This window comes from Perna viridis, chromosome 4, assembly GCF_037379345.1.
Source record: "Perna viridis isolate PV_CMFRI_1.1 ecotype Kerala chromosome 4, ASM3737934v1, whole genome shotgun sequence".
Taxonomy (NCBI): domain Eukaryota; kingdom Metazoa; phylum Mollusca; class Bivalvia; order Mytilida; family Mytilidae; genus Perna; species Perna viridis.
The window spans coordinates 9,242,465-9,260,271 of NC_142448.1; the positions used below are offsets into that span (position 1 = coordinate 9,242,465).

Here is a 17,807-nt window from a genome sequence, read left to right on the forward strand (position 1 = left end):
TTTATAGATTTGTTTTTTATTTTTCCGGGTTTTGCTTTGGAAATTCCGGAAGTGGAATGCACACCCCCTGAGCCTGCTTGATTTTTGAGCCAAGTTTAGTATGAATCGAATAAACGGTCTCCGAGAAATCGCCAGGACATCTTTACGTGCAGAAGAAGAAGCATAATAATAATAATAATCATAATAATTAAAATTAATGTTTCCGTGAAACGTGTAGAAATCGCCTCCCGTTTCCTGATCTGTCTTTTGAGAAACGTATCGTCAATTGAACTGCTGATTATTAATCGAGGCAGCGTAAACAACGTGAATATCAGATTATTAATCGGGACGTCTTAAAGAACATAGACATCAATTTTCATCAAAAGCTGACAAATTTGAATTTTCGACTGCGTTTGCAGCCATTTTGAAAATGACGGCCGAGGCGCACGCGATTTTGTTTGGACTATTGAGCATAATGTATACACCAAGTTTCGTCAAATTCTGATCAGCGGTTTTCGAGATATATGATGTTCCAATTTCCGGTGTAAACAAATGGTACCTTTAGTCCGGCGGCCATTTTGAAAAAATGCCGGCAGCTGGAAATTTTTTTTGAGGTTTTGCAGAATCCTTCGAAGAGTAGTTCTAACATCTTGAAAAGTTTCATCTCAATCGGACCGGCCACCTTTGAGAAAAAGGGCTGACACTTTCAACATTTTTAATGAGAGGAGAATTAAAATAATAATAATAATAATAATAATAAACACAGTAAAAACAATAAGTCATCGCCATTTCGTGGTCGGCGATTTAACTAGAATTGCCATTGCAAGTAATAGCGAATGTCACCCCCGGCAACCATTTAAGTTCCCAATTTTAATATTGTATTGTTATGCCTATTCAACCCCTTTGACAGACCTATTTTCAAATTTGTAGCTAATTATGTTGTTGAGATAATGCAATGTCCTAGATTGTGACCTACGACTGCAGCCATTTTGAAAATGGCGACTTTTCGTCAGAATTTTTATTTGGATTCAGAGGTCTGACTTGTACGCATTATATTACTAAGTTTCATCAAATTTGTTCAATGAATAAAAAACGTATGGCCGTGGGAAAAAAGTGGATTTTGGGATCCATGAAATTTTCAGTTGTTTATTGCCATGGCAACTCACAAAATATCGATTTTTTTTGCTTTATTTTATTAGGCTCTATACTGTACCACCATACCAAATTTCAAGTGTCTAACCACCTAGGTTTCCGAGATATTGCAATGTCCTAGATTATGAACTTTGGTAACCATTTTGAAAATGGCGGCATATTGGCGACAAATTTTTATGCGAATTCCGAGATATAAATGAGACGCAGCATACAAAAAGTTTCATTGAAATTGCCTACTAAATAAAAAAGTTGTAGGTGTGAGTGGATTTTGGTATCCATGAAATTTTCAGTTTTTTCGTTGCCAAGGTAACAGACAACATATCGATTCACTTTTTTGCTGAATTTTATTAGGCACATTGAGTTCTACCACCACACCAAATTTCAAGTTTCTAGCCACCTAGGTTTCCGAGATATTGCAATGTCCTAGAGTGTAAACTTTTCACGTTTTCATGGAAACGGTAGCCAATTTCTTCCGCCAAAAGTTCTGGTGCACCCCTTCTCAATACCATCTATCTCCATACCAAGTTCCAATTCATTCCCTTCAGTGATGCTCTCTAAAAACTCCGGACAAAAATCATTGGAAGAAAAAAAAAAAAAAAAAAATAATAATAATAATAATAATAATAAACAGTACAATAACAATATGTCGCCCCGACATTCGTCTATGGCGACATAATAATAATAATAATAATAATAATAATAATAATAATAATAATGATAAAAATAAGAAACGGAGCAAAAATAATAAGTCGCAAAACTTCGTTTTGGCGACTTAATAATAATAAGAAACGGTGCAAAAACAATGAGTCCCCGACACTTCGTGGTCGGCGACTTAATAATAATAATAATAAACACATTAAAAGCAATAAGTCACTGCCACTTCGTGGTCGGCGACTTAACAATGACACGTTGAACAAATCAGTTTTCATGGTGCAGATGGATAAACCGTAACGATCAACGAGTTCGTGGTGACGACCATGAAACGTCTGTAGTGATGACTTCAATCTTGTAGCAACATAAATAACCCTGTTCCAGAGGACTAATTTTAAGAAGTCTAGCGCAAAACAAAAAGTATGTGTAGTAACGACAAGCTCTGTTCTAACGAATGAGTTGTGATATGAAAACTCCATACGTAGGTGCTGAAGGGATGTTGCCACAGATGAAAGGAACGTTGACAATAAGGAGTGAAAAGTTATTGCATTTATCGTGAAGGTTGGCCAATAGTTTTTCTTTTCCATCGACCTCTAAGTGTAAAGATCAAGATATGAGGCTGACTTCACTGTGTCTGTAGTATCTTTTTAACTGAAGTTCTTTGGGGGTAGATACGATGTATCAGATCCACGAAACTAGGATTGTTTGACGATGATACGTAATCTATATAGCGGAAACTGAAATTTAATGATTAAGTTAAACGATATTCTTTCTTTCGGATCAGATCAGTTATAAAGTTATTCTCATAAAAGTAAAGGAATAGGTCAGTAGGTAGAAGAGCACAATTTGTTCCCATTGAAAAGCTGACCTTTTGTTGAAAAACGCGTTCACAACACTGGATAAATATGTTGTCGATAAAAAATTCTAGCATTTTGAAAACATCTACTCTGGTATTTTCGGTAGTTGATTTAGAAATATTTTTTTACAAAGTAAGAGGAATATCTACCAAGAACTACATATTTGTATCTAGGTGTACCATCTTTTTTGGAGTAAAAATGATGCGTAATGTTTTTGAGTCGGGAATCATAAGTGAGTATGGGAGTAGAAGTATAGAGAGTTGAAAAAACATAGGTTTTAATGCTGTTATATTCTGATAATAATCTTGGATTAAGGGTTTCCAGGAAATCTTTCGAATTCTTTAGGATCCACATTGAATTAATACCACTACGGAAGTAACAAGTGTCGTGATTGGAGTTAAGACCCTCTTTGAAAGCTGTGAGTATAGATGTTAAAAGTTTTGAAATAACTTTGGTGTTACATTTTGAAGATCCAGCTAAATAGCATTGTTTATATGAATTCTTGTGATGTTTAGGAATCTAGTACATAGACGGTAGATCACAATCATCGTCTTTGGCAGAGAGACTTAAAGGGAAAGACCACCTTTGCATTAAGTTGGGCTCTTATGATAAATCATACCCACGTAAACAAAAATAAATAAGCTTTAATGCTAAATGCGCTTTTATAAAATGCTCAAGGCTATGCAAAGTACGAAATCCTTGAAATATAAGTGGATAGCCATCTAGCAGAACTCTCCTATTTGAAGGAAGATCATAACCAGACTTTATTGATTTACACTGAAAGCTTCCGATTGGCTCATGACGTCACTAAGTCGGTTTGGTACTGACACAAGTACTACAAATAATATGTAAACAAAGAACATTCCGTAAATATTTCTACCATCATGTTTATCTAATCACCAAAACGCGATGATTTGTCAAGCTTACGAATGATAAAAGAGAAATGTTCCAAAAGTTTTTTTTACCAGCAACGCGCACATTCAACGGAAGTAGCCATACGATTTTCCTTACAAATACTAGTCATCTGGCAGCAAATCCCGTTGTTAGTCAACGATGTCTGAAATTTGCTTATATAAGTTGTGCCCCAATCTCTTCTTCTATTTATTTTGGGTTGAAATTATAGGGGGAAAGTCCCAAATTTGCGATTTCTTCGGACATCGTAATCAATTATCTATTTACTTTCACTTTACAAACTGACTTCGTGACGTCACAGTTCAACCGGTCATGGTGGCCCCATAGGCGCGGGAAATTCAAATTTCCTAATTATAAATCTCGACTTATCAATTAAGAAAAGGAAATAAATTTGTTTAAATTTAATTTTCATGAATATTTAACAGATTAGTTTCGATATTTATGACTTGCACAATAACATGATCTTCTCCTTTAAAGAGGATAACATAGAATTATGGTTTTCCACTATCTCTTCTTTGGAGAGTGTAATGGCAGTGTAGGTCTTACTGGCAGTATTACTGGCATTAATTTCTATGTCTAACTCTGATAATAAGCATTGGATGTTATATGTTTTGCGGACAGAAAACAATGTTGTTTTGGGCTGGTACGACAACATATTTGTCAAAACAATGTTTTTGTTACATCGGGGTCTTTGAAAACTGATATGCCATTAACACTCATTGACCTACTTAACACTTTTATAGATTTCTAAATTAAAGACCTAACAGTCTTGATAGGAGATCTGGCATGATTACCAAATGCGAATGTTTAAACTTCTACAGGACACCACGCGGTCTTCAAAAATAAGCAAAACCCATACCATTAAGCAACCTGTAAAAGGCCCCAAAATAAATCCTGTGAAAATATTCATAAAAAACGAAATCATCCTATTCAATAGAAAAGGTTAAACGCATAACATTGTACATTAGAAAAACGCGGCAACCGCTGATGTGAAATCAGATTATTTGTTAGATAAATTCATTGTTATTTCATTTCATTGTTCACGACACAAGCGAGTTAATCGTATTTGAAGGACATTTGGAATAATTTCATCATTGTTTAGTTTTTTAATACTATGTATAAAACGTATAATGTCAATAACGTAGTTTTTAACCAATCAATAAAAATTGGCGATTATATATATATACTTCAATAATGTCAATCATATTGGGAAAATGCCTTAAATAGAAATAAAAACTAAAAGAGTCATTTGAGATGCGATTCTTTCGAGTGTGTCAACGTTGAATCGCAGTTTTCCTTTGGGTGGAAAAATATTTTTTTTGTATTTCACTTGAGCAAATCAAAAAAGGTTTATATATAGTCGGAGAAAGGACTTCTTCCTACTTTATCTGGGCTTAGAACTAGCTGGCTACGCCTGTCACATTTAACGTCACTGTAAAATTTTAAGATGATAACCAAGATATACATAAGCACTGTTCATGTTTAAATCAAATCACCTGTCTGACACAATTTTATGCCTTCCATCCTCCACCTTTAAAACTAAAAAATGATTCATAACTCCTTTTCAATTTATATTTCACTGATTGTGAATAACTTTAACGATTATGTAGTTTTCGGTTACATCTATACGAAAGATGTGTTTAAAAATTTACGTATGCAGAATGAATAACTTGTGTAATTAGATGATAGTTTGATAAAACCAATCCGAAACAAAATTATTAATCCGATATAATAGCATCTGTTTTGGTGCTATTTTTTTATTTAGGAAAAGACACTCTCGAAATGATGATCTGACCCACATGACAGCGAGGCTACCTTGAAATCACTTAAAGTAATGAAATCTAAAAACTAAAGAAATACTAGTTTAACACAACAGGTTCTCGCGTATTTCCATTTTTCGTCTGTTTTGATTTAACTCTAATTCTGTCTTGAAGATTCTATTTCAATTAAAATCAGGCAGGCATTCGTAATATTGTAAATACAAGTAAATTATTTTTGCAGCTGTTTGCCATGGTCGAACGATTTTAAATAACGCATGTAACGAACCATATTCATCAGACAGGATTTACTACCGTGGAGGCATTTCACGAAATAGTGGTGGGGGGACATGCTCTTCACCGAATAGTTGTATCGATTGTAAGGATGGCTTTTACCCATCTGGAGGTCTATGTCTCAGTAAGTATATATATTTTCAGTATAATGAAAAGGGATTTGTCAGTGGTTGATGAACCAAGAACAGTTTTGTGCAATGTAATCATTTCTGTTTCTATTTTGATAACATTCAGTGTCACTTTTAGGCCATTTCTGTTGCTTACCTCAGTCAATAAAAAGTTTTCGTTTAAATAATTCAATTTTATCTAAGTATTTGTTTTTGTATACACAAAAGAGAAGTTGATATTGTTATAACCCTATAGTTTGTCCATCGATTGCTAACTGTAACCACCGAAGATGTTCCACGCCCAGTGATAACTATTGTGAATGGTGTCAGTACGAAGTAATGGACCAGAGGTACTTCAGAGGGTACACACGCCATTATGATGGTGCCATGAAACAATGTAGAAGTAAGTAGAAAATGCTGAGGTGGCTTCGTCATTTAAGAAGTCCGAATTTAATTTTCTTTATGTTGATATATGTTGTACAGCTTTTAACCCTTCCTTTTTTGCTCTAAAAATGAAAAACCATTGAGGCCCATTATCTGTCTAAAAGAATGTCAAACTTCTTTTTTTTTCTTTTTTTTAAAATTTGAATATTTGGCCATAAAAAATCGATAAATTGGAATCAATATTCAAATTAGATTATTGCATTTGCATTTGCATTTTTCAATTATCAAAAAAAAAAAAAAAAAAATCTCCCCTTTTAGACGGTTTTATGATTTTTCTTGTACTAAAGAGACACATATATTAAAAAATAGAAGTCGTTCACAAAAAACAAACAGAATCGTAACTATAATAAAAAGAACCCATACAAAAATAATACGCAATTGGAACATTTTTTTCATGTCGAATCCTAAATTAACCATAGTCTTGTTAAAAGATATCGTTTGGTTACTTCATTTCATTAAAAAAAGTTGTTCCGTGCTGTATAGGCAGCAAATCTAAGTGTGTTCCTTAAATAAGGTATTTATAAATATTCAATACAGGAAATTGGAATGAAAACACGTTCAAGAGTTTTAGTGAATTCTGTCATGAGAAATTCACAGTAACAAATTGAAAGCCTATTACTTTTAAGTAATTAGTCAGGAAACCTGCTTTCCTAAAATGCAAAATTCTTGTTCTTTACCACATCGTGTATTAGAAACTACGAACAACCACAGGAAGCAAAGGTCTAAAATGCGTGAAAGTGATTTGAAAAAAAAGTATTGCAAATTGCAATAAAGCCTATTGATTTTATTCTTTTGTAACTTAAGTTGTTATTGTTCTTTCGGAAATTAGGTACCAAGTGAAACTGGAAGCAAAACCAAGTACGATTAGGAGACTTGGAAGTTCCGGTCTAAGGGAAACTGTTACCGTGACCGACTTTTTTTTCTTCGCCATAACCTCTTCTGCCATTAATCTACACCACAAAATAAATCAAAATATCAAATGATAATATAGGATCCTTTTCACGTTTTTCCCAATGACGCCTTTTGACACCTCTGGCGTTACTTAAGCGAGAGTTTGGTAACATTTAGCTATTTGTAAAATAGAAAGCATATGGATGAGACACTTAACAATTAAGAATTTTATATCTTAGTAATATATATTATTTCAAATTCTTTGCATAAATAAGCCGTCAGAAAAACTCATGTAACATGAAAATATGTTCACATGCATTTCAGTGTTATTTTCGGTTGCGCATTTCAGTTATCTTAGGTAATATGGATATGTTTCCTCTTTAGATAGACAGATGGTGCATAAATATTGCGGTTGACAGAGGTACAATACATGCTGTTATTATTCTTAGAATTGAGCTCATAAGTAGATAGTATAGCAGAAAATTTTCTATTGTCGTGACTCAAGGTGGAAACAGAAAGAGGGAGTCCGATCCAAAGATTTATAAAAGGGGGTCCAAAGCTACAATTTGCCACTTTCTACCAAAACAATTGCACAAAAAATACATTAATTATTTTGATAAAAATAAAGGGGTTTCAAACTCAGAACATTCACCTGGATACACCTTCCATCTACATATAATAATGTATTTGGAACTATATTGGAGCTATGTATTATAGCTGTAGCTGGTATAATCTGTAAAACACTGAATTGTTCTTGTTTCAAGGCAGTACAATGAATGAAAATGTTCACCCACACACTTAGTAACGCGGTTCTCGAGGTCTAAGCAAAGGAATTATTTTTTCTAGTGTATGGAAGTTTTTTTAGTGTATTTACACGAGACAGTCAATTGAATTCATTTTAAGGTATTACAATCCACGCTGCTGTTACGGATATATATAATAATATGAACCAACATATGAACGCGTTGCGCATTTACTTTTACACACGTATGCAAATTTTGGGTAAATTTGCACATATGCCATCTGCTCAAGTATTTAAATTTTCGTTTTGAAAATGGGGCTTTAGTATTCAAGATAACATAAGTAAAGTGGTGTATATGGTGTATATGTCAACGAAACAAAAAAAAACCCATTGTGATGAAAATGCTAGCCCAAGGCCTCACATTGGTCTTCAATGAACGACTAGGAATCCTTATACCACAGGGTTTTGCTGCAGCTGGCCCCAAAACATCAGTATACACATGTTCAGCGAAAGAGTTGCTCTTGTATACTCAAGTAACGTGAAAAAATAAACTGAAGATAAAAACCGAACTAAGACATGCAGAGGCCAGAAATTCCTGACTTGGGAGAGGCGCAAAAAATGCGGCGGGGTTAAAGTACTTTGGCGTGATCACAACCCCCCTTTAAAATCTGGCCACTGTGGGGAAAAATATATTCAAAAATTTCTCAGTCCCTTGTTACTACGGAAATAAAAAAACTGAATTTAAATTACACATATCTACCAACTAAGGACTACCAGCAGTGAACGGACATGTCAGCTCTAGACCAGTTTCAATCTGCAAAAAGTTATGTCTCCATCGTATGTAAAATCAATTCCAATTCTTCCCATCACGGTACATTATGTCATTCAATAAATGCATAACCCATGCAATTAGTAATGAAAATCTTGAAAAAATTATGCTAAATTATCATCTCTCAACGCTCTCACCACATGCCCCTCAAATCCATCTGAACACAATCGATTTTACAACCTCTGTAAAAAATCATTAATTTTGAAGTAAAATTGTATGAACGCCTGGTGAAGGACATTAATCCAGCGCTTCTACTTTGTTGTTGTGATACACTGTATTTCCTCTTTCCGATTAATAAAGGCCATAAAATCAAAAGAGGTTTCTTTCTCTAGCTTATGTTAGGGTGGCGCACCACGAAGAATCCTTCTTCCAGTGCGGCTTTTTTGATCGATTAATATAATCGTCTTAAGCTTTTACAATTCAGTTTATTCCGATTCTTAGCCTCATATATCTGAATACACTTATTCACTATATTTACATCTTAATTCAGAGGCGTGTTCATGGCGATCAGATAGCACCCGATGTTATCCAGGAAACTGTACAAATGAAGTAGTAGAGTCTTGCTCTTGTACCTCTGGATTTGGCGGAACTCAATGTGATACAAGTAAGCTCTTTCTTATTGTTTAAATTTGTGTTTATTACCATAATTTTATACTTTAAAAATTTCTCGTGTTTAGATTATGACAAAAATCCATGCATGAAACGGTGAAGAGAAAACAAAAGAAAGTGTACCAAAAAGATAGTCATGAAATAAGAATGGAAACTAGGCTTCCATCCTATCACAAGTGAGATTTATGAACGCAAATTATTCTTTCTTCAAAAGCCGTGCACTTTGGACAACAAACATTTATCTAAAGCAATCTTCTTGAATCGATTATATTCATATTTGATGGACCCCAGTCGTAAACATCTTGGTTATGTTCCAGATGTAGTAACCTTACTTCATAAATATAGTTTACATGAATATTTACTTGGATTTATTCAAGATGGACACTTCCCCTCAAAACAAGAATGGAAAAGAATCATTAAACAGAAAGTGTCTAATGTACAAGCCAGCGAATGGTCTACTCGCATAAATAACGATAGTGACTTTGTTAAATTTCGCGAAATACATAATACTTTGCAAAATATTGGAGAAACTCAGAAACAGAACATGAAATAAAAAGGTCATACTTTATAACAAAACTATTGACGGACGTTCCCAGTGGTTCACTAATTATATGTTTAATATGTAATAGACAATACGTAGACTTTTTTGCCATATTTCTTGTACATGTTCTGCAACCAACGTCTTGAGACAAATCTGGCGGGACTTTATAATCGAAAACTTCGACCTAGAACTGTTTACAGAACTTGACTCATACTCCTAGGATGATCTTTTTTATTATTCTACTTGGGAAAATACCGAACACTATTTAAAGCAGCGATGATGACGCAATTAACTTCACTAAATTGTGCCACGCTCATGTTGTACAATGCGCCGCAGAATACAACCGCCGATTTAGGCTTGTTTGTGATAACGTTAACGTGGATTGTACTAATACAGATATCCCCGATTGAAATGCATGTTTCATGAAATAATTGTAAATATTTGATATCTTTCTCCATTTTTACATGTAATAATGTTTTGTTATTTGCTATATATAAACTGTTCATATATCTTATGTATTCGAGGAAATGAAGGTATGAATGAAAAGTCTAATGCATTCCCATTATAATTTTATTTAATATTACATTACAGTTACGGAAGAAACGTCGATCCTGTTTGCTGAGATAAAGTTACATAATCCTTCTCATGAAACTGTGACGACACCGACAGATCCAAGTGAGACCGGTGCACAGCCGATCAAATTTACAAACAAAGGGGATTTAAATAAAGCAGAAATAGAATTTCATGCAAAGTTTGTCGCTTCTGGTATACCTCCACCTCTGGATCCTGAACATTTTGTGACGTATTTTACTCATGGCATTGTTTATGGGCAGATGATATTGGAATATGCAATAGGTTAGTTTTTTGTTTTTGTATAAATAAGAATTTCCCTTTTCTAAATAAATAACACTACGACAAAAATAATGAAGTAATTTTGATCAATTGCATACAATAATTAAAACCTGATTTTTTGATAAATTGATTGAGTACACTTCATAAAGTGAACTTTTCACCCTTCGCCATGCAAATATATTGCAAATTTCTTTCTTTGTAGGTCAAATTGATTTTTTTTTATTTATTTATTTCGTTTTGATAGAGCCTGTCACCTGAACCTAAGGCCAGTATTTGAGATATCATTATAAGTGAAAACCAAATTGCATCATGTAAAATCCAAGTTTTTTGTTTGAATTACAGGATCATCCAGCAATTTTAGCACATTTAGTTGTCCTGCCACCGAAGATTACCCTATTACAACAAGTTATGTATGTTCAAGAACAAACACTAACAATAGTGCAATATCTCTACCCACATTCGGTCACAGTGACAAGTAAGTATGGCAAAAAAGAAATGAAACTTTTTGATGCCCTAATTTTGATCAGACTATGTGGACAATTTTCAGTGCGAATACTGGCTTTCGACAATACCAGTGTCAATGAATAAATGACATTGTGAGGATGTAGACAATTCATTTCTGTGAGAAATCCAAATGCTTAATTATCCTGAATACAATAATAAGACAATAAGACAATACTTAATTTGATAAACCTCAGAAACACAAATGAACAAGAGGACATATACACATTCAAACATAGTCACAACTAACACAGACAACTATTTTATAAACCACATTCAATACATTCCCAATTTTTTTACAAATACATAACATTTCACTACAAAAAACTTTGAATTTTTTTAATGAAATGAGCGAGGTCTTTGTACAGTTCAGTATGACATAGTTTAAATAAATCAAAATTTGTTTGTTCAGTTGATTATTGTAAATAATATTTTTATCTAAGTTCTAGTATTTCTCTTTTCTGATGAAATTCATCGTCCGTTCCATTTCTACATAATTGGCATGTTCGTTCATCTCGTGAAATTCTTGATCATCTCCCGGTTTCAATATGGATCTTTAAATTTTAGTGTCTGAATTTAGATATAAACAGTCTATCTGTTTGTTGTAAACGTAGCAGATAATTTTCTAGGCCAAAGGTAGTGTTATATTTTAAATAGAAGTCGCCACGACTTGAGTTAGACATGTTAAACTGCCAGTGTTGTATAAACTCAATTGCACCGAAAGCATTGACTCAAATACTTGCTTTTCTTATGGTATTTGGTCATTCCAGATCAACGATGATCCAGTATCATAAAAAATCGATTTAACATGGGAAGTTCACTTGAATTTGTCTGGGTCTAAAAAATGTAATTTTAACATAACTTGGTACATGATTTGGGGTAGATTTGTATTGTTTAATAGAAGGTTGTTCCAAAACATTACCATTCTACATTTGATACTAATATTTGAAGTAAATCAACCCAATTCTCCATAGATCATATAGTTTGGCGTGGTATTTCGAACTCTCAAAATTTTCTTACAAAATTGTAAATGAATACTTTCCATTTCTTCTTTTTTGTCGAAACCCAAAACTTCAAATGCATTTAACAGTATTGGACTTATCAATGAGTCAAAAAGGTTAAGCAATAAATCAATTGGTATGCTTAATTTTTTATTTTTTGCATACAAAGCATAAAGGGCCTTTTGGCTTTGATAACACAGCTTTTTCTTTGCTTTGTGAAAACTTTCATTATAACTAAATAACACACCTAAGTATGAATAAGTTTCTACAATATCAATATCTTTCAACTTTTGTTTGACTAGTGTTCACTCTTAATTTTCAAAGCTCACTGTATCTTTCAAAGCATGTCAAACTCTTTCTGCATATCATTTACGCTCTTTGATAATAATGCTGTATCATCAGCATAAAGAATAGCAAACAATTTTACAAATATTCCTATAGATTCTTGACATACATCAGAAAAGGTCCGAAGACATTCGATACTGTTTTCTGAAAAAAATCTTCCAAATCATTCAGAAATAGGGACAATGAAGAAGAAGACAAATTTTCTCCTTGCTTTACTCCAATGTCTGACGTAAAAAAGTCCGAAATATCTTAAAAAATAAATTGTGCATACAGAACAAAACTATTATCGAAAGTGGAATGCCCCTTTCCAAATCCAGCTTGTAATTTTGTAATCAAATTGGCATGATTTGCGTACTCATTCAACCTTTTATTCAGAACAGCAGACAGAAACTTTACTGAAGCACGAATTTAGCGTAATGCCCCAATAATATCAGGGTCAGATTTTGAATGCTATTTCTATATGTTGTTATTTTTATTCCCGTTTGCAAGCTTTCCGGAACAATATTAAATTGAATACTTTTAGATAAATTGGCATGAGGCATTCAATAGTACTTTTGATATATTCATTCAAAGTTTCGTCCAATCCAAACGCTTTTTCCATTTTTTGGTTAAGATATCGCAGAGGAAATACTTTCCACGTTATCGTCGAATTCGGAACCTTGATCAGTACATACATCATTACTCTCATTAAGACTTTTGAAGTGATGATACAGGGTTTTTATAGAAATATCATTGAATTTTGTTTTTCGTTATTATTTAGACTATTCATGATTTTCCAAAGTGACTTTGGATTTTTCTTTGAATGTTCTCTTAATTCATTAGCTACTTTTTTAAAAAGTACTTATAATGCGAACATTTTTTCTTTTTTGTTTTGAAGGCTTGTTTTTACAATACAAGCCCGTAATGGAGGTTACTTAAGATACCTGAACAGAGAAAACTCTTTGACATCAACAATCAGAACATCACTCACGGGTATTACAACAACAAGGAGTTACACTGTACAATGGGATTATATTACTCCTTATTATACCTGTCTAAAGAACTTTGGCAGAAGTTGTTCCGACTCACCAATAGATGTAACGGATATTACCGATCAGGTAATTATTACTTTTCAAAAGTTAATTGTACTAAGTGTTCATGTTAAGTGTATATCAAATAAGAACTTCTTGCATTTTCAGGAAGGTTCGAGATTCAAATATACATTGTACTAACCCTTAAATACAAACTTTTGATGGGTGTTGGACATCATAAAACAACGTAAACATTTCTACGACTCATATTTTGATCTAAATGGTTGCTTGATTTTTTTTTCAAATTGCAACAAACTAAAGCCCTCTGATCTAGAAATAATTCTACCTATAGTGGATTTCATGTCGTTTTTTTACTTTCGTTATACCCCAAGTACTGTAAAGTGAGGATACATAGTGATATGGGTGTCCGTCCATTTGCCCTTCTCTCCGTTACACAAATGTGTACTCGTTTCTTATCTGTTAAATTTAGGTTACAGACCACCAATTCAACCAATGAGCATTTGGAACGTAGGCAAAAATAGTCCTACGCAGAAATTACCCCTGTTCCTCATAGTGCTGTGAAAAAAGTTCTCATCTCATTTAAAAAATTTAAACAGTTTCTGAAAGGAAAAACATTTCTGTTCATTTTATAGGTGCATTTTGCTTCTTGCGATGTGAAGCCTAATCTCCATAATGATTTCTAATATACCCCTGTCTTGTGAAAACACTGGGATTTCCCATGCTATTTATAGACACTTCACTTCCGGTGACCAGTACTGCGCTGCAAGTCTGCTAACCCCACATGCCATTCTGAGGATTGTGAGCTGACATATGTAGAATCATGCTGATATATAGTCCTCTGCAGGTTAAAATTAAGGTTAAGTCCAGAGAAGCCATTGAATATTGTGAAATTAGCATAGAAGCCTATGGGAAGCGGAATTAGTGGTTTTTAGCCTAAATCTCCTACACCGCTGAACGGAGTTTAATCCTTTATTACAAATTCCTATTGTGAACCTCCTATTTAAGGTTTTGGCCTAAATTAATTTGGAGGTTACAATGCGCGTGCTATCACGTTGGGAGTGGGGTATTAATTTAGTTAACTTTGCTAACAGTTTTTTAAGGCATTAAGGCATTGAGGGTGAGCAATAAATAGGGTTATTAGTTTTTGATCATTTAAAAGTTGTCTTTCATTTTTCTCCCCGTATACATATCATTAAATAACATAAGGAATTATTTGCAATGTTAACGTTTTAGAATACTTTTCCACAGTGAGTCCACCTTATTTGTCTAGGAATACATTTTTGAACATTGTCTTTGGTATTTTAAAGTGATTTACTACAGTATTTGGTCATTTTTTCAACAAAATACAATTATACATATTTTCTAAATATCCTTATTTGAGATATAAGATTTCCAATTTTTAAAAAAAATTCAAAATGGAATCTTTAAATTCTACAGAAATTGACAATGTTTACATGGAAAGCATGGTCAGACGATTTAGCTGGAGTAGATTTCTATGAGTATGAAATTCATCGCATGGCTGATTATGGTTCTGTTCTTAGAGAAGCAAACAAGCTATTTCATTCCAATGAGACAAATTTTAAAGAGGTACAAGTATGAAAACAGAGTATCGAAAGATTAACAAACATATCACTGCCTATTACCACATCAAAATTAAAAAGTGATGATCAGATTTTTACACTACCCTTCTTGACATGCGCGGTCACAAATGATCTTGGAAAGCTGCATTTGCATTTTAACTTCTATTCTAAAGTTTCTATCGCGAGAGATTCTTCATATTGAAATTAAGTATGGTTCTACCTAAAAACAAGGCAGGTAGTGATTCATCATGTCTTAAGATAATCAATTTAACTGTATAAATACATTTGTTATGTCCTAACAACAACTCTTCCTACGTTCATATCCTCGGATCTGATACTTATTGTGAAATATTTTTTGACTGGTTATAATGTAAACATTCTGGTGTGAAGTTTTCTTGTACTTTTTCTGTAGTAGAACATAACCACAATTTACGTGTTTTAAATATCTCCAGTGGGCAACTTTCATTTGCACTTATATTTTTGAATACAGTTACTATGAGGCCTACTGAACGATTTCCAATAAAAAAATATTTGGGTTTTCCTATGTATCTTGAAATACATTTTGACTGGTTATAGTGTAAAAATTCTGTCGGGAAATATTCCCGTACTTTTTCTGTAGTAGCACATAACCAAAATTTAAGTTTCAATATCTCCAGTGGACTACTTTTATTAGCACTTTTATTTCTTAATACAGTTTCTATTGGGCCTAAAGAGAGACGTGCAATGAAAAAAGTTTTGTATTAAAAAATGCATGAATCACCCTTAATAACCATCTGCCTGGTTTTAAGGTAGAGCTGTACTTAAGTATTGAAGCAAGCGTTAAGCATTTATTGTTTAATAACCTTTTAAAGTACTAATAGAGCACAGGGATGGTAAGAAACTATGTTTTGTCAAATAGTTTTTGCGTAAGGTGAGCTAAATTGTTAATAATATCAACATTGGCAAATACCATGGCTTCATCATTTTGTACCAATGTAAAAATTAATCAAACAGAAATCGTTGGTTACACTTTAAAACATCTTGAAAGAGCACAACCTGGTTAGGAACGAAGGGATATAACAAACATTCAAACTTTCAATTAAACTTACATGTCATTTTGTAGATAATTTATTAATTAATACTAAGAATAAAATTTAATGATTATAATGTTAAATCTATTAAAATGTGATTGTAGTACAGAGAAATTTGGTACGGGAACGGAATACATATTTTGTATCTTTCCCTAAAAATCAAATATAATAAATGTTCGTTTCTAATGGTACATTTTTCCCTCAGGGTAAATTTAATGTAACACAGCCAGGCATGTACTCCATCATCCTCACAGCTTTCGATAAGGCTGGTAACTATAAGTCAACAAGATCATTATTGTTCTTTGACGATCAGTCAGTGGTAGAAAAAATAGAGGGAACTAGAACGGTAGTCAAGGAGAGCACCATGGATACCAACCGGACATGGGTAGTCTCAGGAACAAATCTACTTCATGTCACGTGGCCTGGCAGATTTATAAATGAAAGACATGATTTGAATAAATGGTTATTTCCAGTCGATAACAACAGTCACGTGGATGATTTGTATGACGACTACTTTCAAAGAAGAACTGTTAACTGGTTTACTAATGTCAAAGGTATCAGTTCGCCAGTACTTTCACTTAACTTTGACTTAAGCATTCTCACTGTAATAATTTAAGGTAATAGAAAACAATAATTGAGATACAAAAAAAATGTTATCTTTTTTCTTGTATCTGTTTTGTACATTTATTATTTTATACAAATTTTAAATTGTATGGAGTATTCTCTAATAAGTGGTAAAACCATATTTCAGAGATTATGGTTTATTTTAAATCTCCTGAAACAAATCTTACAAAATAATGTGTTAAATGATTTTAGAACACAATGTTTGTTTAGCATATCGTGAAGAAGCGAGACCAAAGTATCATATCTTCTGAAACTGAATTTAGAACCAAAATTTATAAAAAAAAAAAAAAAAAAATTATAATATAGCTTGTAAATTATTCTTCGGTTGTAGGAGTTGTTAAATTCGACGTTAACTATACAGTATCCGGTCAAGATGTCAAGTCGTACAAAGCCTACACCAACGTGATAGATATTTTACAGGAAACGGAAGTACTTAACGTCGTTTGGGAAGATGGCGAGAAACTGGACATCTTTGTAAAAGCAACAGACATTATTGGAAAGTATACTGAAGATTTTATAACAGTGTATCGGGATGTAACCTATCCAGTAATAGAAAATTTATGGCTGTCATATGGGAATGAAACAAAAATATTTGTACACCGCTTGGAGGAATTTACAGAAATGACGTAAGGAATTTAATGTACATGTATCATAACTTTGTAAGTTTTCTCAAAACAATATACTGCCAATACGTGTTATATATATCTTAATTTATGTTTTTTTTTGTCTTGATTTTCAAAACAAAGAGATATGTTATTTGACTGGATGTTTTGCAGGATGCAGAGTTGAATCATGCTATTCATTAACTTCGAAGAAAATCGTGGCAAAACAACAGGCAGGTGCTAAAGATGGGACGGGGTAAAACAAACTTGATGGGCCGTAAACCTCCCAGTTCTTTTTTCAATATGCAGACAACAAAATACATAATAAAACACGAGAAAAAAATCAGTGAAAAGTGGACTGAATCCAATGTAAACAAAGCGCTCGATTGAGGGGATTTTTATTATTTTGATCCTGATTTAAAAACAAACTTAAGTC

The 17,807-nt window shown here is 33.1% G+C and overlaps 1 protein-coding gene across 1 annotated transcript in view; it reads left to right on the top strand.

Annotated features, from left to right (window-relative positions):
* The window catches only part of LOC148618755 (uncharacterized), a 73,851-nt gene that overhangs the window by 12,725 nt on the left and 43,319 nt on the right, over nucleotides 1-17,807 (top strand). Inside the window, exons 5-13 of the mRNA XM_088577936.1 lie at nucleotides 5,553-5,726; nucleotides 5,966-6,112; nucleotides 9,106-9,219; nucleotides 10,357-10,620; nucleotides 10,960-11,092; nucleotides 13,342-13,561; nucleotides 14,933-15,082; nucleotides 16,351-16,699; nucleotides 17,101-17,395. Of these exons, the coding sequence (XP_088434062.1) occupies nucleotides 5,553-5,726; nucleotides 5,966-6,112; nucleotides 9,106-9,219; nucleotides 10,357-10,620; nucleotides 10,960-11,092; nucleotides 13,342-13,561; nucleotides 14,933-15,082; nucleotides 16,351-16,699; nucleotides 17,101-17,395 (1,846 nt within the window). The remainder of the gene's footprint in view (nucleotides 1-5,552; nucleotides 5,727-5,965; nucleotides 6,113-9,105; nucleotides 9,220-10,356; nucleotides 10,621-10,959; nucleotides 11,093-13,341; nucleotides 13,562-14,932; nucleotides 15,083-16,350; nucleotides 16,700-17,100; nucleotides 17,396-17,807) is intronic.